Source organism: Anser cygnoides, chromosome 6 (assembly GCF_040182565.1).
Source record: "Anser cygnoides isolate HZ-2024a breed goose chromosome 6, Taihu_goose_T2T_genome, whole genome shotgun sequence".
Lineage (NCBI taxonomy): Eukaryota > Metazoa > Chordata > Aves > Anseriformes > Anatidae > Anser > Anser cygnoides.
This window is the reverse complement of record NC_089878.1, coordinates 26,608,432-26,632,569: the sequence shown is the minus strand read 5'-3', so window position 1 is coordinate 26,632,569 and position 24,138 is coordinate 26,608,432. Positions and strand designations below refer to the sequence as shown.

At 38.9% G+C, this 24,138-nt stretch overlaps 1 protein-coding gene across 3 annotated transcripts in view; it reads right to left on the bottom strand.

Moving 5' to 3' along the window:
• The window catches only part of MYLK (myosin light chain kinase), a 212,298-nt gene that overhangs the window by 117,392 nt on the left and 70,768 nt on the right, over window positions 1-24,138 (bottom strand). For all 3 annotated transcript variants that reach the window (XM_013171240.3, XM_048072380.2, XM_066999193.1), the window contains exons 3-5: window positions 6,823-7,030; window positions 4,012-4,060; window positions 1,604-1,769 (exon numbers count right to left, since the gene is read on the bottom strand). In XM_013171240.3, the coding sequence (XP_013026694.2) occupies window positions 1,604-1,769; window positions 4,012-4,060; window positions 6,823-7,030 (423 nt within the window). The remainder of the gene's footprint in view (window positions 1-1,603; window positions 1,770-4,011; window positions 4,061-6,822; window positions 7,031-24,138) is intronic.

Here is a 24,138-nt window from a genome sequence, read left to right as displayed (position 1 = left end):
TCAGATTATGGAATCATAGGGTAAAGAAGCTAACAGTGAATGGCAAAATACGTAAGGTAACCTCTACCAAACTGCAAAACAGTGTATGAAGTACCAAAGTGTTTATCCAAGCTGCTGTTTACCACCTAGCCCTGAACAAAGAGAACTGAATGACGTATCTTGTTTTGCACTGAGCTGCATGGCTGGAAAGCGTGAGTGAGTCTGGTGGGACTGAAAGCAGACTGTTGCAGCTGTGGAGCAGCTGCACTGCAGACTGCCTCAAGAGCCAGAGGGCCCAAGACAACTGATGGCAGCCAGAGGGGGAAGCAGATTCTAGGCAGAGCTGCCAACTGAAGGAGATGTTCCTAGTAAGTGCTTCCACAGAGCAAGGTTGCTTGTTTTCTGAGATGTAACAGCATTCTTGTATAACAGAGAACAATGAGTAGGAAGCATGTCCCTGCCCGACAAGCAGTTTTCTGCCTTTTTTTTTTTTTTTCCCAGAAAACCTGCAGACATTAGAAAAAATTAAAAGCTCTGGGAAAAGCTGCCACATTTCCACTTCTCTTGACACCAATGCATAAGGCAACTGGTTCATGAAGGTTGAAGGGGAGCAGGAAGCCAACAGAGCAATCACAATATTTGTTCTTCCAAATTAAAGAAAGTAATAGCAATTCTCTAAAATAATAATAGTTCCAGAAAATAAAAGGCCTAATCAGTGAAATATTTAATTATCATCTGAACACTCTCTCCTAACTACCAAGAAAGTGTCTGGAGATCTTGCATATGCCCAAAGGGGCAGTAGGACTTAAGTCTTCAGTGTTTTTTTAATAGTCTAATGAATATTAAGTGTTGCTTATTTTTATATAAATATGTGTGTTTTTGTATTTTATATATGCTCACAATTCCCCATTTTAATGAAGATCTGAAGTTGACAGCTCAGGTCTCCTTTATATTCTATGTCAGACTCTTTTCAGCTATCAGTGTTTCAGCAGAGATCATACTGAATCAGTCGGACAGTTGTTTATCTGACTTACACTTTTTTCTTTTTAATTTGCAAAAAACAATTGTGCATGCCAAAAAAATAATCATGTCTGATAGTTCCTAAGCTGTTAGTTTTCTTTCCAATTCAATTTCATTTCTTTGCAGACATCTTCTTAATTCTAATGTACAGGTGAAACCTAGTGTAAGTGAAACAGAAAGGGCTGTTTATGATTGAGGCACTGACATAGAACTTGGGAAATAGAGCTGTAATTTTCAAAGCTGTAAGAGACTCCTCTCTAACCTCAGCCAAAGCATTAAATCCCTGCAGACCTTCTCTATAAAACAGAGATTGTGATAATCATATTTCCCATCCCTTCTCTATTTCTCTTATCTAGTGTGCAAGGTTTTGGGGCAAGTATATCTCATACTTGCTATTTTTATGATGGAACTTTATACTCAGAAGAAACACTAACATCTTTTGTGGATTTATTCCACATGAAAATGAGGAAGAATATGGCCCTCCTTGTACATAAATTCTTGCCATGATCATTTGCCATATGCAGTATCAAATGCATATCATTCTTTCAAGTAAAAAAAAAAAATCAGAACAGAAAGAAAAAATTAATTTATTGGGAATTCATACCTTATACCAAGTTACTTGAGGCTGAGGTCGTCCTGTTATTTTACATGAGAATTTGCCTGTTTGGCCTTCACGCACAACAACTCTATTAGGTTTTGTAGCAAACTTGGGTGGACTCTCTCCCCAGATGCTTGGCCTATGCTCCACAGGAGGAACAGTAAGTCTTCCTCTAAAAAGGGAATCAAAATCCTGGTGTTACAGAAGAACTACTAGAAGTCGTCACGGTTAAAGCACAATTCATGAAGCATTTTAAACCGGTGGTCTGCCAACAAGGATATATAATAAACAGTAACCAACATTGTAGTTACCAGATTTTCAGCGATACACTTTTTTTTTTGGCCAACTGAAGAAATGCAAATGCTTGTGATGGCTGCTCTTGACTTCTCATGCAGTGAATGAGGATAGCATTAGCAGAGTATAATGCTATGTACCCTCATCCAGTATACAGGGATCTCCACGTGAGTTGCCTATAAGCAGAGCTGGACAAACTAAATGACAGGAAACACTGCATACATATAGTTTTCACCCTTTTCTGTTTCTTATTGTCTCCTAATTAGTTGTACATACTTGTTTACTGTTCTTTATCATGTACTTTGTTTAACGTTCAGTGCAATGACACAGTAGTTTCTGTTTATGAATCATCAATTTGTTTTTGCAACATTTCTGACATGTCCTGGTAAAGATTTTTGGTTAAGGGAAGGCTTCTGTTTGGAATCTCATTCACTACAGTGTTTCCAAAGCAAACGTGGAAAGGGCACAAAACCAAAGTACACCCATCCAAACAGCAGTGAATGTCTCTTAAGTGCAAGGGCCCAGTTCTTCTTACATGGATGGCACAGCTGGAATGAAACTAAAGTGACAACAGTGACTGCAATCCAAAAACCTCAGTTAGACAGCCATAAAGCATAAAACATCAAACAGTATTACAGCAAGAAAAAAAAAAGTGCAACTTCAGGAATGTTAATATGAAAAGTAACACTTGCATTCTTTGCTCTAAGGCCCTGGTACGACAAAGACACACATTAGGAGGTGGCAAATGGTAATTTCTTCTTCCTTCCTTTTTTTTTTTTTTTAAACAAACAAACAAACAACAACAACAACAACAAAACGCTCTAATTTCAAGCAAACTCAATCACTTTCAAGTCCTTTTCCAGATGGCTATTTACCCCATGCAAGAGAGATGTGTCAGTACCTCACCATTTCTACCAGGTGTCAGATACTAACAGATACCATATTGCCTTAATCCAAGGTGCTGCCAAGACACGACGGCTGCCATATAGGCAACCTGAGCTTTCTATGAAAGAGATGAGACTGTGATGAAAGAATTTACACAGAGAAGAGGATCAGTAAAAATGCTTGAGAGAGAAGAGCGACCGTAATAAGCTAAAATGGAAAACACTTCATTGTAGAATTAAATAACTGATAGCTTTTAATGCTGTCTTCCTCATGCTACGTGTAAAGAACAGGAAGAAGGCTCTTTGTGCCAGGTCAGGTCAGAGTAGATCATCCAATCAACCAGTTCTTCATAACAGTTACACCAAAACAGAACAAGTCTTTCCTCCAGCCTACAGTATGCATACTGTGTTACTTGGAAATATTTAAATTATATGTGAATCATGATTTCAGTTGATTTTATTTGTTACTAAACATTCTAAAAGTAGCACTTGTTCTAGCTTTAAAAGATGCCTGACAGGTCATGGAAGATGCAGGGAAGGATTTCTGAATTTCAGAGAACAGAGACAGAAGGGTGCAAAACTGCAGCACAGATACAAAGAGAAAGATCTCTTTTCAGCCATCTGAATTCCTGTTATGAAGCAGCAGTAGCTGTATCAAACCACTTATGCCTTCCTGACAGCCTCGAACATTTTCCTGACAGAGCAATTCTCATGGTATCTATTCCACTTGGGAAAAATGGAGATTTGGACTTAACACACTTGACTTCACAAATGTTTGTTTGTTTGTTTTCAGATGTTGCTGTAGCTGGCACTCAGCTCTACAGGAGCTAAGGGCTTTGAATCGATGAAGTTAGGCTTGCCCTGCCTCTGTGAGCCCAGGCATCCTTGCTATTCCCATTTCACAAGTCTGAGCAATCATGCCAACCAGTTATTCTATTCCAATGTCATTTTGTGCAGAACTGAGTCATTAGCTACCAGACTTTTCTTTCCTCCATTTCCCTCATTTTTGCACAGGCAAGGACCTTTGGGGACACATTTCCAGTGAGGAATTACTGAGAACTGGACAAGAATTCAACACATTTTATCTGGCCCTCAGAGTGAATCAGAACTAAAGAAAAGATGCAAAAGGCAGATGAAAAGAGAAGTGCATATTCTTTAGAAACAGTCATTTTACTTGTTCCCCACCAAAACGTATTTGTGTCTGTTAAACAATATCAAAGCCACTGGACTTCTTACCCAGGGGTTTTAGCACTGGATGGCAGGCTGTATTTCTTCAAGGAGTTTCCTGTGAGAAGAAGACAGAAAAATAGGAAGTAAGAATTGTTGTCAATAACATTGGGAATTACAGATACTAAAGGCTATGTAAAACATGCATTTCTTCAGGTTTCAAAAGTAAAGGAGGAATGCAACACTTGCAACATAAGGTTATGTCACCCGTAGTCCAAATTTAGGCTCTCCAATTTCAAAAACAGGTTTCAGAAGAGTTAGCATCTAGCCCTTGGCCTCAATAGTAACAACACTGCAGACTGTTCATGAAAAAAAATGTTTTAAAAAAATGTATGACAGTGCCTAATTTCTACAGTGCAGCACTAACTCAAATTAGATAGCATAAAAACTATTTGGACTCTGAAAGAGGTATTGGTTTTTTCCTTCCTTCCTTCCTTCCTTCCTTCCTTCCTTCCTTCCTTCCTTCCTTCCTTCCTTCCAATTATTATTCCTGTACTAGCCCAGGAATACCTTTTCTTAAAAAAAATCATTCTCTTTTAAGCTCTAAAGTTCCTCTTGCTTACTGGTGTTGTGAGCAATAGACAGATGTGTACAAAGTCGTGTAAGCTCAGCGCCATCTACTGCATACAGCATTCCTGTTAGCTTCGGCTCAGAAAAAAATGGCTAATGGATAGATTCAGAGTAGCAGCACAAAACAAACTACTCTGATGGCTGTGAAAAAAAACATTGTTCTAGCACTTCATAAGAATTTACATTAACTCTCAGATAGGACAGTCACACAAGATAGAAAGACTAGACTGTGTTTCAGTCCATCATTTTTTTCAGGTAGCAGTCAGCCCTGTATAGGTCTTTGCTGAAAAACAAAATACCTGTGCTTTGCTGTCTTGATGCATATTTATTAGAATAAAGACCACTGTAATTAAACTCTGGGAAATTCAGTCATTAGGAAATACCATGGCATTGTTTTTAAACTGTAGCAAAGCCTAGGTCAGAATAACTGATATAAAAACACTTTTAAAAAACTCCACCTCCATACAAGTTGTTTCTCAGACAGTTTTAAACTAGGGAAAAAAAATATTTTGCATAATTTTTAAAACAGAAGGCAGTAACTATCCTTCCAGACACATGCATATTTCAGTATGTACTCTGAGGATGTGTGTAAGAGATTTTTACTCAGAATATATCCAAATGCTGATTGCTTCAGGCCTGCTGTCAATTTTTGCTGTGCTTCAGGAATTCAATGCAAAGTTGTGACCTGAAACACTCTGATATTCAGCAGATCTCCGACATAACCAAATAGCTAAGAGAGAAGAAATACATTTGATTTCCATAATTCACTGGTTCTGTGTCGCTCTTTACATTTAAATTTGGAATCTGCAACAATCTAATATGCATGTTTTCTCTTAAAAATTCCTGGGTTTGATCTTAGCCGTTTCCATGCGACAATAAACATGCAATTACAACCAGGTGTGCAACTTAGCAAATGGAAGCGTACAGGCAGAACTCCAGACACCTATTGCCCCAGTGTGCCTGCCTGATACATTGTGAAACATCCAAGCTTGCCATAATTTTTACTGTCTGAGAGAAAATCTTAACTTTCCAGGCTTTTATTTTTGTTCTAAGTGGAGGCTTCCATCAAAATTGCAAAGCTTATAGCAATGTCTTTAAGATGTGGTCTTTTGTTACCGATGCCATACAGATCTGAAGGTGTACACCTACTTTATGTAGCTATAGTCATGTATTTCCCTGCAAAACATCTTAAACAGTGAGATTTATCTGGGAAAGGCAGGGCAACAATACATAACGGTCTGATGAGACGTGTTGTATGTGGTCTAAGCTAACAGGTACAAACAAATGCCAGCTCTACCTGGTTTTATTTGCTCTAGCTCCACCCTTTATGCCTTTATGTCCCTGCTGGGGTTCTATCTATTGGAAAAGGGCACATCAGCCCTCTGTGCTTGCTCCCTCATCCCCCTCCTTGCTTATACTACGTGGTCCCTAAGGAACATGACAGTGCAGTACTGGTGGTGCAGGTCCTGTTGTAGAGCTTAACACAAAGGGAGGTCAGAAACAGCTCTAGTAACACAATGAATACCTCTGAAAGAGCGAGTCTAACTAAAGCTAACCAACTGTTTTACAAGCTGAAATTTAGCAGTCATAAGTGGCTTCAGCAGAAACAACTTCATTAGTTTCAGCTGGGAGTCACACATTCTTCTATCCATTGCAAAACTGAAGCTTGATCTTAATATGGATGGCTCCTGTTTTGAAGATATTTATTTAGTGATAAAACAAAATTTTATTAGCCCACTGAGCCTTAGACTAGATATGCTGGTAAGTGAAAATGTGTAGCCATAGAGCAGACCAGAAAAAAAGCAGCAAAGACGACCCCTCATGCTAACATGAACATTCAGCTAACAGCATGGGCAACCTTCAAAAGGGTTCTAAAACAATATTAGTTCCTCTTAAAGCCCCAAGAAGAACTGTCCATAAATAAAGCCAGGAAGGGAACAGTACCAAAAAGTTAAGAAAATAAGTAGTTTATATGTGGAAATGGGAAGGCTGTTGATACCACCACAGCACTTGGACTAGGACCTACACCCATGTTAGAGCTGTGGCTATGAAAAAGGGATTTCTGTCTTCCAGACGTGTCACATTACTCTTCCAGTGACAACAGCAATACAATTAATGAATATTACTCTTGCACCAATGAGAAAGCATGTATGTACTGTTGTGATCTTTACCAGACAGGCAGTTTCACACACCTTGTTCACTTAATTAAACTCTATAATCACTGAAATAGCAGTATAAGTATCCTCTTACCTTCCACTGTCAGTTCCACAGTCACTTGACGAACCCCACCATCATTTGCAGCCTCACAGGTGTATTTGCCACCATCGCTTTCTTGCACACCTTTGATTACCAAGCTGAATATCCCCCGAATGCTGTGGTCCACAACATAATGGTCTCCTTCTGGGACAGGATGCCCATTTCTGTACCATGTGATGTGAGGTTCGGGGTAGCCTCTGACCTGGAAAGATGTGAGAGAGATCAGAGAAAGAAGGCAAACATAACAGATGATGGTATTAGGAAGAAATGTTGGACATTTAGCAATGCAGTGGAAAGTTCTTGACACATGAGCTGTTAAACACATACTCTTTGCAAGCCAAATGGCAGAACATAATGAAATGAAGAAACTCTTGCATAAGTCAGACTGTTAAAATCATAAGACTAGTGAGGCAGATAGATACTTATGCAAAAGTTTCCCACTAGAATGGTTTGCCTCCAGAAGCATGGTGGGGTACTAACGAAGAATCCTCACACCTGGGTTCTCATTGCTCAGAGACTCAAGGGCAGAAATGCTGTTACATCTCTAAGTATGCAAGATTGCAAGGTATCTAGACCAAACATTTCTGATATGGTTGCCAAGGATTAGGCTTGTTTTGTAAACCTGTATGTGCTGAGATGTAGTGACTCCAGCCTATATACAGGCAGGCACGTGCCACCTTTTGTCTTGATCCTTAAAAGCAGGAGATAAAGCATTTAAGAAAGTGTCATTAGGGGTCGTTCTCATGTTATGGTGACATGTGGACAATAAAGACGTAGTTATACACAAACACACTGCTACATTTAAGGAGCTTTTTGGTCTTTTAGTCACCCAAAAAGGAGAATTCAACAAAATAAAGCAATCCTATGCTCATTAAACAGCAACCATGTTACTACATCCTTGCCTGCTATGGCATTAATGATACCCTCAGATTTGCAGAGAGATTCTCAGTTGGCATAACTGAGAACAGTTACTGATTTCAATTAAGCTGTTGAAACCTGCTGAGGATCCACGCCTTCCTTTCATAAAAAGATGGAAAAAACAGACATATACTTTTCCACTAACGAATTAACTCCTCAGGCAAAGGTTCTTCCTCTGCTTTACAAGAGATGCCATCCACTTTGAAGGTTGGTTTAGTATGTGTTAACTGTTAGCACACTTCCCCTGTTGTCATAGCAACCTCTGATTACATTTTCCCCCCTTTTTTTCCTATTCCCCCCACTCTGATATGTTAGCTCTCCATCGTCCAACTCTTTGATCCTTTGCCTAAATGTCATGAAGCAACTGAGTGGATCAAGATGAACTGGGATGAGTAATCGTTGCGGCTGTGTTTGCTCACTGGGAAAGTAGCAATGCTGCATATTGAACTACATTATCAAATCTTGGCAACTGAACAGGAAGTCCCTTCAACCTCCAGGTGGGCAAAATATTGATGACCCGTCTTGATTTGAAGAAGGCTGGGTTGTGGCTAGTCCAAATTCCTCCCAGCAGTCTCCTCTCAGCTTCAAATCAGCCTTTCAGCTCTGCTTTCTTCTATCTGCGCAGCATTTACTTTCCAAATTACAGTCCTTAGCCAACCAGCCTTACCCACTCTTATGTTCTCTTCTTTCAAAACCTTTCATTTTTAATCCAGCCCCACCTCACTCCAGCTGGGCTTCTCATCTGTCTGAGCTTAAGCTACAGCTGTCAGAAATTTTTCTCTTTCCTTTAATTCCTTTGGTATCAGTTCAGAAAAATTAATTTTGCCAGTGATGTGGCTACTCCTTCTTCCTGGCATTACTTAATATGTATATAGAGAGGACAGTAATGCTTGCCAAGAGCATGAATATGCTGAGTAAGCTGAATAAACTTTCCACTTCTAGTACAAACTTCTCAGGTTCTTTCTATCTTTACCTCAGCAAGAGTCATGTTCTAGGATGAACGCATTGTGGATCCCTGCACAATGGGGGGTCATTTACTGTTTAAAACTACCACAACATTTTTAAAGCATTTTGTGGCCATGCCTTTTCTTTCCTGTGCTTTCTGAAAAACATCAGCTCCCATATGATCTTGCCCTCTAACATTACTGTAGAACTATAGGCCTGTCAGTTTGACCTCAGTGCCAGGGAAGCTCATGGAGCAGATTATCTTGAGGGTCATCACGCGGCACTTGCAGGGCAAGCAGGCGATCAGGCCCAGTCAGCATGGGTTTATGAAAGGCAGGTCCTGCTTGACGAACCTGATCTCCTTCTATGACCAAGTGACGCGCTTGGTGGATGAGGGAAAGGCTGTGGATGTGGTTTACCTTGACCTCAGTAAGGATTTTGACACAGTTCCCCACAACATTCTCCTCAAGAAACTGGCTGCTCGGGGCTTGGACTGGCGTACGCTTCGCTGGGTTAGAAACTGGCTGGATGGCCGGGCCCAGAGAGTTGTGGTGAATGGAGTCAAATCTGGTTGGAGGCCGGTCACTAGTGGTGTCCCCCAGGGCTCGGTACTGGGGCCGGCCCTCTTTAATATCTTTATCGATGATCTGGATGAGGGCGTCCAGTGCACCCTCAGTAAGTTTGCAGATGACACCAAGCTAAGTGCGTGTGTCGATCTGCTCGAGGGCAGGAAGGCTCTGCAGGAGGATCTGGATAGGCTGGAGCGATGGGCTGAGGTCAACTGTATGAAGTTCAACAAGGCCAAGTGCCGGGTCCTGCACCTGGGGCGCAACAACCCCAAGCAGAGCTACAGGCTGGGAGATGAGTGGCTGGAAAGCTGCCTGGCCGAGAGGGACCTGGGAGTATTGGTTGATAGTCGGCTGAATATGAGCCAGCAGTGTGCCCAGGTGGCCAAGAAGGCCAACAGCATCCTGGCCTGCATAAGAAGCAGTGTGGCCAGCAGGTCTAGGGAAGTGATTGTGTCCCTGTACTCGGCTCTGGTGCGGCCGCACCTCGAGTACTGTGTTCAGTTTTGGGCCCCTCGCTACAAGAAGGACATGGAGGTGCTCGAGCGAGTCCAGAGAAGGGCGACCAAGCTGGTGAGGGGTCTGGAGAACAAGTCTTACGAGGAGCGGCTGAGGGAGCTGGGCTTGTTCAGCCTGGAGAAGAGGAGGCTCAGGGGCGACCTCATCGCTCTCTACAGTTACCTTAAAGGAGGCTGTAAAGAGGTGGGGGTTGGTCTGTTCTCCTACGTGCCTGGTGACAGGACGAGGGGGAATGGGCGAAAGTTGCGACAGGGGAGTTTTAGGTTGGATGTTAGGAAGTACTTCTTTACTGAAAGGGTTATTAAGCATTGGAACGGGCTGCCCAGGGAGGTGGTGGAGTCACCATCCCTGGAGGTCTTTAAAAGACGTTTAGATGTAGAGCTTAGCGATATGGTTTAGTGGAGTACTTAGTGTTAGGTCGGAGGTTGGACTCGATGATCTTGAGGTCTCTTCCAACCTAGAAATCTGTGATACTGTAACATTGTTTTACTGCTTAATCAGAGACCAAGCTCCCAGAAAGGGTATCTTTCTCAGCACATCTAATTTTCACCAAAAGAAGTTTGTGAAACATCAATATGATTTTTTTTTTGTTGCAGTAGGATAGCTCTTGTGAGTTGATAATGTGTTCATTGGTACAGAATGTGACTTGTACCAGAAAACTGTTTCTAACCATTACCTTGTCGATGCCCTCTTGCCTATCTTCTAATTTTAGATTGAGCTACCCAAAGCCAGAAAATAGATTAGAATTGAGTTTCTACCTCTCATTTCTGTTTTATTTTATATTAAGTTAAGCTTCCCTTGAATTTGAAATATTTGAGGCAAAATTTCTTTGAAATTCCTATTTTAAGAATACAGTCAAGTAAGAGTAGCACATGTATTGGTGTGAAGAGAGAACCACCTTTTCAGTGCATTACGTCACATCAGCTTAACTAATGGTAGTCTAACCACTGGTTACAGCTGCTGAGATTCTGCCCTGTGAATACAAGTCATTAATTGCACATTACTTCATCCATTTACTACTTTTTTGAGTTTGCAATCATTCCTTCTGGTGTTTTTTATGATGTACTGTTCCATCGAACTTCAAAGGACCTAAGCACAAACCTTCCACCCCTTATGCCAGGGAACTATGGGGGTTGAAACAATGGGAAGCATCTTACTTCCATTTTCCTTATTGTTTTATCATATTCTTAAGTCCTTCTTGGACCACACAAGGCCATTTTTACCTGACTCTTCAAATTCAGGTAGACAATTATACATGCCCTTCCAAATATCGAAGCCTACGTGAAGTATTTTTCCATTTCTTCTGTGTGTGTTTATTTCATTCTTGTTAAGTCTGTACTATGTTGTTTATCCACACCTCTACACTGAGGAAATGCCACCCAGAAAATTACAAACCCAGATGATCAGCATGCCATTTCTTTTCAAAAGGTTGAATCATTCTATTCCCAAAATCTGATTTTATTTTTCTTTCATATTTTGTCAAAAATGAAATAAGGGGAAAACAGAAGTTTACTGAATTGCTCTGTTGCAAGAATTTATTTCAGGTTTGGGTTTGGAATGTCTTTCAAACTGAGCCAGCCCGCTCTGAAATACATAGTCTTGCCATAAAAGTGTCAGGGACCCTTAAATGTATCACTCGTTACTAGGTTTTGATCCTAATGGATCAATTCCAGAACTGCAGCAGGTTTTATATTCCTTTCCAACCTTTCCAGAGCTCACTAAAAACATCTGCCTTGAATAAATCCACAGCAAAGAGAAATTTATCTGCTTATTTAATGCCCAGCAGCAGAAGGCTATAACCTTTATTTACAGCTTGGTCTGTGTGAGCATTGCCAGTCCCAGTGAGGCTACAGTTTTTCTTTACCTGCGGAACACTAACAAGTGGAAAATTGACGGTGAGCAGCAAATATTTGCTGTGAGCTTTGAGTTTTTGTCTGGACCCATCAACTACTTAGAGTCTTGTAAAAGATGATTGGAAAAGTCCGCTAAGGTAAAACAGGTCTCCTGCTTCATGCATCAACACAGCAAGTGGAAAAACCTGAGAGAGAACCTGTTGCCTTGTGAAACTTCCAGAGTTAAGATTCAGTCTGCATCCAGGTCTGGGGGAATGTCATTGAAAAGGGATGGCACCAGGTTCCCAAAGAGAAAAAATGAGAAGAAAAAATACAACAAATCCATTGAAGCTATCCACTAAAAACAGTATTATTAAAAAAATGATCTGCTACAAACTAGGCTCCATTGTCGCAAACCTAAAGGCATTCAGTGACAGCCAAGGCCAAATATATTCAGTAACCCTTTTCCCTGACTGTTCTAAGGTGCAGGAAAGTTTTTCTAAAACTTGGCCTGTATCTATGCTCCATAAAACAGCTGCTTATATATCAATTCCAAAAACCCATAAATTTGCCTGCTTAAATGTGTCACAGTTGCAGTAGCAGATTCGGGTAATCTGATGCACTCTTTTGGCTCATGCTTTTAACTTCCAAGTCAGATCCTACTTTGTAATAGCTGTCACTGCCTCCAGCAAGGTGAACAATGAACGCAAATGCAGAGCACTCGAAAAGAGTCAGCCAGAAATAGCAAAAACCTGAAGTGTAAGCAACTGTGAAACCTTGATGGGGTGTGTGTTATTGCTGAGTTACTCATTGTGACTATAGCACCGTAAGGCTGTTGGAAAGGCTTGTGAATACCGCCTGACGTATTCAAGAGTTACATTCATTATACTGGCTGAGATGTTCAGTTCTTGATGTTAAGGTCTAGATAAATGTCACTTTTTGCTGCTCAAGGTTACAGCAAAACGCAGGCAGTGAGACCAAGAAGAAAACATCTACCAAAAGACTGTCTTGGACGGCAAAATCCCCCCAAAATACATCATATGTATTACACCAGACATTCTGTCAGCACAGTGTTCACTTCTGCCACTACCTCTGTAGACTGCTTTTGCCTTCATTTCCACAAAATCTAGAGTTAAGACCATAGTAGGTAAACAATTCAATCATTGAATAAAAGAATTGGTTTTATTAAGATAGTTCAATCCATCTGAAGAACAATTAATTTTGAATTTATCTTTGAAAGACAAATATATTCTATTCAATTTTTCATACTTTGCATGCTATTTAAAATGTAGCTTTCTACCCAATTTGCATGCCTACCTGCTTTTTGAGGTATGTCCCCTCTGTAGGCTGTTAAAGAATAACAGTGTATGGTAGGTGGTATTTAACAACTTACAGTCTGCAGATTTGCTGCTTCTGCACCTAACTGACACTGCTTTTAACACCTCATTCTTATTGAGAAGAACTCTTTACCGTAACTGCCCATTTATAATTCAGAGAGAAAAATATAAAATATACTTCTAAGAGAAAAGATATTTTTTTGTTGTTGTTGTTTAAATTAAAATGTTCAATGATAAAGAGCTATGCAAAAATGGACTTTTCCACATACCTTGAAACTTCTAGGAATATGCAGTCCTTGAGGCTATTAAAACTGATGCACAGATCCTACACTTCATTCATTGCTACACAGAGAAAGAATTTGTTAAAAACACTGATGGTTAGTAGGGCAGCAAATGTATTTATAGTTAGACAAAAATGTTTGGAGCATCAAAACGACATGAAAACACAGTTTGCACTGAACCGGGTAACTAGGGTAACTAGTATAACAAGAAGGACAGTAATGAGAAACGTTTCCTAATGCATAAAGGTACCTGCAAAGCAGATGACAATAAACTGTTTTCGCATATACGGTGGAGAGGGCAAGCAATAGACTTTTATCACTTGAAGGTTGCCATCATTGTGGGCCTGTAAGGACAGTTTAACAAACACCTATCAGGAATGAGACTATGAAGTTGACTCTGCCTTGAGAAAAAATGAATTAATTGAAGAATAATGGGAAACAGGGCTGGAAGAGACCATGACTATAAGATCATGTACATGAAATTACAAAAACCACTACAAATAGTTGAAGTGTAATCGTTGGTTTGTAATCACTGTAATCATTGGCTGGTTTTCTTCTTGCCATGTGTGACATTAGTATCACTTTGAACAGTCATATCATTCATATTTACCATGTGTTAACTCATTTTATCCTTTTTTTTTTCCTTTTTTTTTTTTTTTTGGTATTTCTAGTGATCTAGTCATTCCTTCTGTAGAAAAAAGGGGACTTACACAAACAAAACTGCTCAGAGAATGCTATAAGAGAAACTGGCCAGTGGGTTGGTAGATGATGTCTGACAGCAATTAACTCCTTTAGAAAAACAGTATTTTTCTTGCTTATTTGGCTGGTTTCCTACCTTAACATTAAAGAATGCCACAGAATGAGTAACTTTTTGAGAAGGGTTTGCAGTCTGTCCTCTGTCCCATGCCTGCCTTCAACCAGAAATTGGCCATTTCTGGGAACTACAACTCAAGAAAAGGCCTGTAGAGATCGGAAGTTATAAAGGGTTAGAAACAAGATAGCTTCACCTATATGTGCCTGCTGTTACCACTGAGCTTTTCCAAAAAGTATGCTTTGGACAGATCATTAGACATCACATCAGGAGGAGACTCAAGGGAGGTGTGGAAAACTATTCAGAGTATCTGACAAACTTTGATCTTTATTCTGCAGCCTGCAAACAAAATTCTAACACAGAAAAGAAAGGACTTGGCTTAGCAAACAGTCATTACTAGCGGGACATAAACTGTCCCTTTTGCAAAACTTAAATCCATCAGATTGTATCAAGAAAGCGTCAGAAGGAATGTGATTGGGTAGCATGACAAATTCTGTAATTGTAATTCTATTCAAAAAAGTGTAGATAAAGGAATAAACAGTGTATAACACTGACACTTGAAATATGTCAGAGAAAGTATAGCATACCTCTTCTTCCAGCATTTAGGTATCACCAGAATTGACAATTATTCACTTTATTGCAAGTTATGTATTAGATACGCTCATCTGAAATTCATACAGCTAAAGGCAATACAGGGCCCTCCTGCAGCCCCAAGAGATTCAATCTAGACAGTAATAGCTGTTCTGTGGATGTGGCTCATCCCACAAAAGGCTCATCCCTAGGGCTTACAAAAAAATATTTCCCATAGTCATTAGACTCTAGCCAGTGTACTCTGTCTGCCTTCAATCAAGAGCCAAGATTTTCTGGGTTTGGGTCTTGACCTAAAGACTTATGAAGGGAATCAAGTACTTGAGAGCAGACTTAGCAGAGGATGCTAAGAATGGGACACACCACAGTATGTGCTCTGTCCAGCTTGTTCTGTAACAAGAAAAAAAAAAAAAGCTACTTCTTGTTTTATTAGTTTATACTCATGTGAACTCTTAACGTCAATCTTCAGAGAAAAATAGTACAAACCTGTGGAGATTGCAATGTGAACACCATGAATATGACCTCATCTAAGAGGTGATATATTTTTATGTAATTTTTTGGGGTTAGTGCAGATGGGAAATATGGTTCTGGCCAGTGCAGTTTTTTTGCAAGACTTGTAACAGTGTTTCTGTCAGGTTCTGACTGCAGTTTGCCATAACAAATGAACAGCATATGTTCTTGATAAAGGAGAGTGGACATGATACATTGTTAAGCTCCTTCTGAGAGTTTAAATACACACAAACCACATATCGAGAATAGTTTATCCATTTTAAAAACTTACTTCTAGAACAGAGAACCTGCCTGGCAAAGTTAAACATGAAAATGTTAAATATCTGGGGACTTAGCTACGACCTTGCAAACAAAGCAAATAACTTTGCGTCTCTTACTTCTTCAAATGAGCAGTCTAGAATTACAATTGCCTCATTTAAAACAAAACCGGAATATGTTACTAGGACTGAACATAGCTCACTTCAAAGCATTATCTGTAGTACCTACAAGAAACAATAATGGTCTTTCTGTAAAGTTTGGGTATTTTTTTTTATTTTTTTTTTAAAGAGCTGAACACTTACATTACATCTGGTGTTTAGTTTTCTTGTTCTATATGCATACAGCCTTCATAAATTAGTTCTTTGGCCATAACCTTTACTGGAATGCTAGTCTGAAGACATCAGTCTTCATGACTGGTGTGTGCAGTTTTCTGTTTATTCTCCCAAATGGGATGGAGAAGGGAGAGAATCATGACAACACAAAAATTCAGACTACTGTCTTGAAGAGAGAGAGAGGAGGAAAAAAAGCTGCAAAACCAATACTACTACTACTACTAAAGAATCAAAAGTAGAAAGAATAAAACTATATTAAATTCCTTCTCAAGATTTCACCTTTAGAAGTTTCAAACCATACATATTTTACTTGATTCCCATTTAGGGCAATGAAAAGACATTTTGCCTAGTTGGACTCCTTGATATTGCTAATGTTAACATTGGGAGTGGAGGAAAACTCATAGTCTTTTAGTCTCAAGCAGAAATTTAATGTGATACTGCAAAAACATGAAAGAGTCTTCAAGCTTTGTCATTGTACCCTTTGCCCTGATGAGAGAGGAGGAGTAATTACCTGAAGATGCAATTCATAATATTCAAAGGACACCCAGAAGGTAAAAAGAAACTTAGCACTCTCTTCCTATTTATTAAAAGCTTTTCCTTTAAAATCGTTTCAATGCACTTGTTAGTGTACCGTATGATCTTTACCTCTTCCAAATCCCATCAAAAAACCTATGGCCCAATTTCATAAGATGCTGAGTAAAGTGTAGTTTTCATTGACTTGAGACACTATAGCGAATGCTAAACACTTCTGGCTTGTTTTGGCTGCTGTGCCAACTATTTTATAAATCCACTAAAAACATTATAATATCGTAAACCTATATGTAGAGAGTTCAGATTGTGGGCCCTGGGTCTAATCTCTAGATCATAGAATGCAATTACAGAATTCAGGTAAGACAGAGGATAGGGGAAAGTAAAAATTAAAGGAGTTTAAATTTTCATGTGAGAGATCCTTCCTTAGAGTTTCATTTGGCTGTCTGGCAAACTGCAAGGGTTTGTGCAGCACCTTGGCAAAAAGTCCCTCTATCCTAGAAAGCATGGAATGATTTGATCACATGGAAGAATAACTTTCTGACATGCTTCTGCGCTTATTCCATCCCTGACACCGTGAAATACTTCTGATAACCTTTGTCAAATTTTCTCTTTTCTAGACTGAGACAGGGAAAGATCAGAACTACACGTAGTATTCAAAAAGTGAAAACCCACAGATTTCTAGATTGACATAGTAGGGTTTTTTTTTTTTTTTAAACATTCTATTTGTTATTTTTACCACCTTGAGCTGATTAATCAGAGAGTTGTTCAGGGCGAGAACTCTTTTTTCAGGGGTAATAGCTAATAAAAATTGAACTAAGTATATATTATTTTTTCTGCTTTGTACTCATCAACGCCAAGTGGCATTTGCTGTTTTATAGTCCATGCACTAAACAGAATGAAATCCTTTTGCAGATGGTTCCCCACCAGTTTTCCCTTTGACTCTCTTTAGCAGCTCTGCATTATCTACAAGTTTTGTCATCTTGCTATTCAACTCCGTTTTACAGATTACAAAGGAGCTGAACACTACACACACCAGCACAGTTCTTCGGGAGAATCAGCATTTGTGGCTCTCCAAGCAGGGAAGAATTTATGACTTATCCATAGAAGACATGGTCTGCTAATTGAAAAGCAGACAGCAGCTGCAGATAATTTCTTCTTCTGTCTTCTACATTTATTTATTCTTTATTATTACTATTTTTGTGAAATTCATCATGGAGGGTTCCCAAAGATGCATGGAGTATTGGCTTTGTGCTCAGTCACCATATATAGCTATTTGAATGAGGCAATGCTTTCCCAGGTACCATAACATCTATGAGTCCATCTGTCCTCAATTATTTCTGAAGGACTCAAGTAGAATTTCTGAGCTGTATTGGGTGTTCAAGCTGCTTTCAGTTTATTTAATTCCTAAGTTCAGACCGAACTAATGCAGTTCTTAAGAATAGGCTTAAGCCCTAATCAAATCTTGTGGTGTTAATCATATGCTTAGATGCTTTTCCTAAATTAAGTTTTATTTCATTTAAATAATTAATTTAATCTTAATGCGTTTAAAATAATAGCGTTATTGGATGCTTTTGGCAGTTCCCAAATAACCTGAAACATCATTCAGATGAAATAGGGAATGCTATTAAGTTGGCCTCTGCCCTTTCCAATAAGCAGACACTCTATACAGAAGATAAAGTTTCTATATATCTGTAACGTCAGTCAGTGGAACTGAGGCTGTAAACCTCTATTACACTAACGGAGGCATTTTCACACAGGTGTTGCAATCCCAGAGTGGCGATGCTTTTCTGATGAAGCTTTAATAAATCATTCTACCATAAGCAACATATGTCTTTCTACTTCCCCCACATTGTAGCCAGATGACCTGCAGCTATTTAGAACATGAGGAGAGCTTTATACAAACCACCCATATAGCTCACCTGGAACTTTTTGTCTCTAAGTACAAGTTTTCTGAATTTAAAATGGGATTACAAGCAGACTGGATCTCTGTATTTTTTAGATCTATCTTTAGTCTCCAAAGTTTCCCCTTAAAAAGAAAACAACATCAGTTTGACAATTAAAATGAAGTCAGATGTCACAAACCTTTGATAAAGGCTAGGAGAAAGTTTAGGCTATTTCCCCATCACCACCCATATGCTGTCCTGGCTCCCTCCTACTTTTCTACAGTTGCACATTTTTATACAGATGAGAAGGTCTCTACGAAGTGGTGAAATTCTGTTACTTCATCACAAGGAGATTGAAGAGTGCGCAGGATACTGAATTATGTACAAACTGAAGACAATCTCAGTTCCAAAATACACAGCTGTTGTGTGGGAAAGTGTCACTCTAACTTCATAGCTGAGCATCTGAGACACAGAGACACTCAGAGACTTTGCCAAATTCACATTATAAAGGAATTAGCTTTGTACATTTAGTAACATTAGATCAAATCATCTGACCATATTTTCTCCTTGCCAACAAGGTTGTTATTGCAGAGATCAATAGAAGGACTAAACTGAAGTTGTAGCACAGGAGAACAGCTGCTCTTCTGATGATGAGTGAAACCCATCAACCTCACGTTAATGTGGTTGTATAAAGGTATCGAAGTGCACAGTATTGAGTAAAGATGGTCCAGACAGAACAGGTACAGTCTTTGCAGCAAAATGAGGAACATGTAAAGTAGTGTTACAAATGACAGAAAATTAACTCACCACCACAGGAGAATATGAGCAACATAGTAAGATAGGACCTGGTCAGCTCTCTGTAACTCCAACACTGCCATACAGCTCTGCAAAATAGAATAGTCTGCAGAATGGGCCAAAAAAAACCTCAAAGCACAAGAGCTCTAGGCAAAACAAGGAAGATGAACTTTGCAGCCTTCTTTGGGTGAAACTCTAATCAATTTTAACGAGAATTTTCTCTGCTTCTGAGTCTCTCCTTAGAAGAAAAAAAATAACTGCAAAGAGGAAGCTTTCTTCCCATGGACCAACTGGTGTCAAGGCCTTTTAATATGTGTTAAATGTTATGAGGTGCTGAATAGTTTGAATAATTTAAAATTCCCCAAATGCAAAGAAATATCGGATCTGTGTGCGTGGTTATGGGTCATTTAGGATTATGCAGTAAGAACGTAAATGAGTTCAAAGAGAAACAACCATGGCTGCTGAATGGAAATAGCTTGTGCTAATTGCTCCACATACCCCAATAAGCTCATAAAATGTGCCCTCATTCCCTATCCTTCTCTTCCTCTCCATTTTTGGTGATTCTGAATCAAGATATCTATCAGGTATTGCTAAATGAAGCAGCTGCTTTAAGTCTGTGAATGGGTGTAGAAGCATGCCAGGAGTCCTGACAGGACCAGTGTTCATTTCAGAGCAGCAGCAATGTCTGCTACAGGAAACAAGGTTTTAAAAAAACGGTCCCAAGTTTTGTTGTGATGTGAGAGCTGTCAGAACAGGAGCAGTTCATTCATTTCCACTTCAACAGGACAGCCTGATTTACTGTGTTTGCTGCTACTTTTTTCCATAAATTTCATTTGGCAGCACTAGAAGAAAGACTGAAACAATGTAGTTTAACACAAGAAAAACAAAATGTTGGGAAACTGTCTCCTCTCTTCACATCAAAAAACCGTCAGCTTTTAATGCCTGAGAAATATCTTTACTTTCGGTTGTGAATCCCCCATGCAGTCACCACTCAGAAAGGTGGAAAAGATTGCTTAGACCAAGTGCATAGATGAGGAAACCCCCTGACATGTACAGGGTGAAATTTCACTCTGCCGTAAGCAAAATGTTTATGTCCCCACTTTGGAGGAAAACTATAAATATTTAGCTCTTTTATCTGACAGAATTGATTACGGAATCCAAATACTCTCAGCCACAGCTTGTCTGCAACATCAGCAGGTCAAAAAACTCTGCTGATACCAAAAACAAACAAAAAATAAAAACAAACAAACAAAAAACCACAAACCAAACCAAAAAACTAAACTGCATCAATAATCTACAGAGAGCAATGATCCCTTCATAACAATGATGTTTGGCTTTTGAATTGGCAGTCACTTTTTAAAGACAACAATGTACTCTGCTTCTTGCCTTTCTCAAGGCAATCATCATCATTCACTGCAACAACACACAAAAAAACCTATTTTTCCATTGCATATCCTTTCTGGAAGACTGAAAGATTATTATTTTTTCTTACCAATGTGAAGTTTCTATCTTAGTGTGATGTGAATTGGTTTTACATGTCACCAAATACAGGTGGCCCAACCCTCTCACAGGAGCTAAGCCACTGACCAAGACAGCCTGCTTGTATGTTCATATCTTCCTGGCTAGGAGACACTATTCCCCAATGTGCAACACCAATACATGCTATCTGTAGGTAATGAATCTATATAAACAGTGTGAATGACCTACTGTTGAAAATTAATAGAAAAATAAGTGCTCACTGTACTCAAAACACACAGCAATATTCTTGGAGCTCTGAAGTTTGTAACTAAGGGAAGCAATCCTCATTTTTAGTCTGAGGTGGTAGCAAAATGTCTTTGCTTTGAATGAATGTGCCCCTGCTTTATCAATTTCCAGCCACACAGATATTATTTTTCTGCAATTTAGCACTCTGTCAGTGGCCACAGAAAATGCTAAAACTGGGTTTTGTTGCTGAACTAACTGCACAGTTGTATGTTCATGTACAGTCTGTCTGCTGATAGTGACAAATGCTGCTGGCAAAGGCAATGGTCTGGAGAGGTTATAAAAATTCTCCTCACTTGTATGTACTGCTTCTTTGTTAATGCTGCTTTGCAGAGCTGGCAACCACAATGAGCATGAAATGTCATTTGTTTTAAATTTCATTAAAAAGTAGGACTGATGAGATGACAAATTGGTAATAAAATGCAATGTAGGATTGTTAAGATATGAATACGTTGGACAGCCTAAACATCTAGAATTTCTTCTTGCACTGTTTATTCTGTAATGTGCAACTTACTGCTAGGCATTAAATAATTAAGACATCCATACAGAAACCCATTACAAACTGCTCCTCAACAACTTTCAGTGATGTTTTTATCCTATAACCGTCTGCAAAAAATAAGCTTCCCAAGCTTAACATATGTACTTTTTAATAACAGCTTAGCAGAGATAACTCATACAGTACAAACTGTATGAGTTTAAACTGTATTAGCATATAAACTGCTGTGTTTAAAATAAAAAATCAAGGGCTGAGCAGCAACAGTTTAAGAGAGAAAACCCTCGAAGTACTACCTGAAATACTAAATAAATTGATGTGGCTATGAATTTCTAGCTCAACAGTTCAGAATAAATATTGATAGACCTGCTGAGTTCAAGAGAAATTTTGTGGGCTTGCCTCTCCTTTTTAATGCTTTCTCTCAAAACTAAAAGTGCTGTGATCTTGGTAAGAACAACACACACGTGCACTCAAAAAACAGCTATATTTGTTTAGGTTGTGAAAAAAGTGCTTACTCTGCATATGCTTTCAATCGAGCTCCACTTAACTGCAGTTGCTGGCATTCCTGTTGAGATTTGAACAAATCCGACATAATGGTTTCCATTAAACCTGTGGGTAATAGTCTCCTGAGCAGACAAATCTTTGTCTACAATTCTGTCCATTAGCATATCCCAACATGAATACAGACTAGTTTTTGTGTCAAGGCACTGAGGACCTACTTCTGTTATTCTGTTTTCATCAAGTGATGCTCTAGATCAACAGCAGTCACCTAGATATTGGTAACATTCTTATTTATTGGAAATCTTAACTTTCTCTTCAAAAATCAGAAGATACTTATCTCCAAGAAGGATAGGATCACATCTAAGGTAGTGGATGGGAACCGAACTTCTGGAATGCACAGTTCAATGCTGAATCCAGGCATGTATTTCTGTATGATCTTGTACAAACCAGTAGATCTCACCATGCTTCAGTACTCCAAACAATGTCACAGAGGATAACAACAACTATTTTCTCTGTTGTTTTAGCTAGAAAGGTCATCAGAGAAAAGTCCAACTCTAGACTGGCCTATGTACATGTTAAATGCTATCTGCAAACATAGAGTAAGATTCCCATTCATTTATGCTGTTTCAGTGGTACCATGAAATAAGCAAAAATCAATATCATTTACCATAATTCTTTAATTTGTATTTCCAAGATTTTATCATATTTTTTCTTCCAGTGCCCTGGCTTTTATCATCACTTTGTTATGAAATATTTATATCTGCCTTCCTGCAGAGACAAACTTCTGAGTTATTCTTTTATAAAGCAACACCAGAACTTACATAAGCTGCATAATCAAGCTTAAGTATATTTAACTCTTGTTCCAGGGTGCTCCCAGAACAAAAAATTCTTAATTCATTGTTTGTCTGATGAGTGTGGGAATGTGATATAAATGATACAAGATGCCAGATACTACTAAAAGTTATAAACTTTTAGTATGCATCACACTAATATTCTAAAGTTTTGCAAAACCAATACAAATAGTACATGCAGCATAACTATAGGCCTGCTTGTATATTATGGGGCACTTAGAAAGAACAGCAGCCTCTCAGGCCCCGCAGTTACAATTTGAGACTCTACTGTACAGCTACAAGAAAATTACCATTCTAATTGATTCAACATGAGTCAGGAAAGCACAGAAATGGGTGAAATAAGCTCAATTATTCTGTCACCAACAGCCAAGTGACCATAAGCAGAATTATTTAATTTGTTATTCTTTGAGTCCCCATTTTCTTAGGACCACATGTGCGGATTGTTGTCATCTTTAACTGAAAATTTCTTGTATATGCTACATATTAGCATAGTATTTCACTAAGCTCAACTGTTACACTTGTAATGAGCAATATATTCCATAGAGTAACATTCACTGAAGTACTGTGAAAAGGTGCAGAAAAGCAAGGGAAATACAGAGATACTGATAAAAAAAATATTTCCTCATTTCACCTCATTCCACACATGAATTACAAAAATCTCTATAAAGCATCAACGACATGCAAAGCTGACTTGGAATTTGCACCAGCTTTAAGCAAAGCTTTTTTGAAGACAAGGATTGCTTTGTTCTGTCTGGCTACGGGTTTATAGCAATGCATTGATTTACAAAGAATAAGACTATCTTCATCACCAGAAATTCTAGAAAAAGATATTTTTTTTTTAATGTAACAGTTCTGGGTGTTCACTCTCATGCATAATCATGCATAGTCCTACAAGCCCTTTGAAGAAGAAAGGCGAAAGAGCCTAGATCATCTGTAGAATCTCAGTGTAACACATCCTTAATGTGGGAAGGGTAGCCCAGATGTCAGATTGATAACTTGTGAGTCAAGAAGAATGATTTAATTCCCTGCTCTTCCCCTGATTTGTAGCAAGCCTTGGAAAAGTCACTGGGAATTAAATTCACAGGAATTTGAAGGAATTTGATTCCAGGAACATCTCTAATTCCATATTCAGTAACTAAATGCAGAAACTTGGAAATGAGGTCCTTGGGAAATTGGTCACTGAAGAAGCTGGTCATATTCCATCTATTCCATCCTGTATCATAAAGAATTAGAGAAAGTTCCGTCCAACATAACCAAAAAAAAAAAAAACCAAAAAAAAAAAAGGCAGTTACTGACAGACAATAAATTGTCTGTCAGATTTCCTAGTATATATTCAATATATTTGGGCCTTTATTCAACAATTCAAGACCCTTATACTGGACTGGTCATCTCAGGGATGACAAGTCAGTGGAATACCTCGATTTTCCAGCTCCTACTAGTGCAGAGAGCTTTCACACATAACCTCTGACAGCAATAACAGTGACAGCATCTCCTCATCAAGCACTGCCCCAACATGTCAACATCTCTCCTTTTCCAGAGGTTATTTCCTCCACATGAGAGAAGTACATACAGAATACAGTATATTCACGTGTGATACT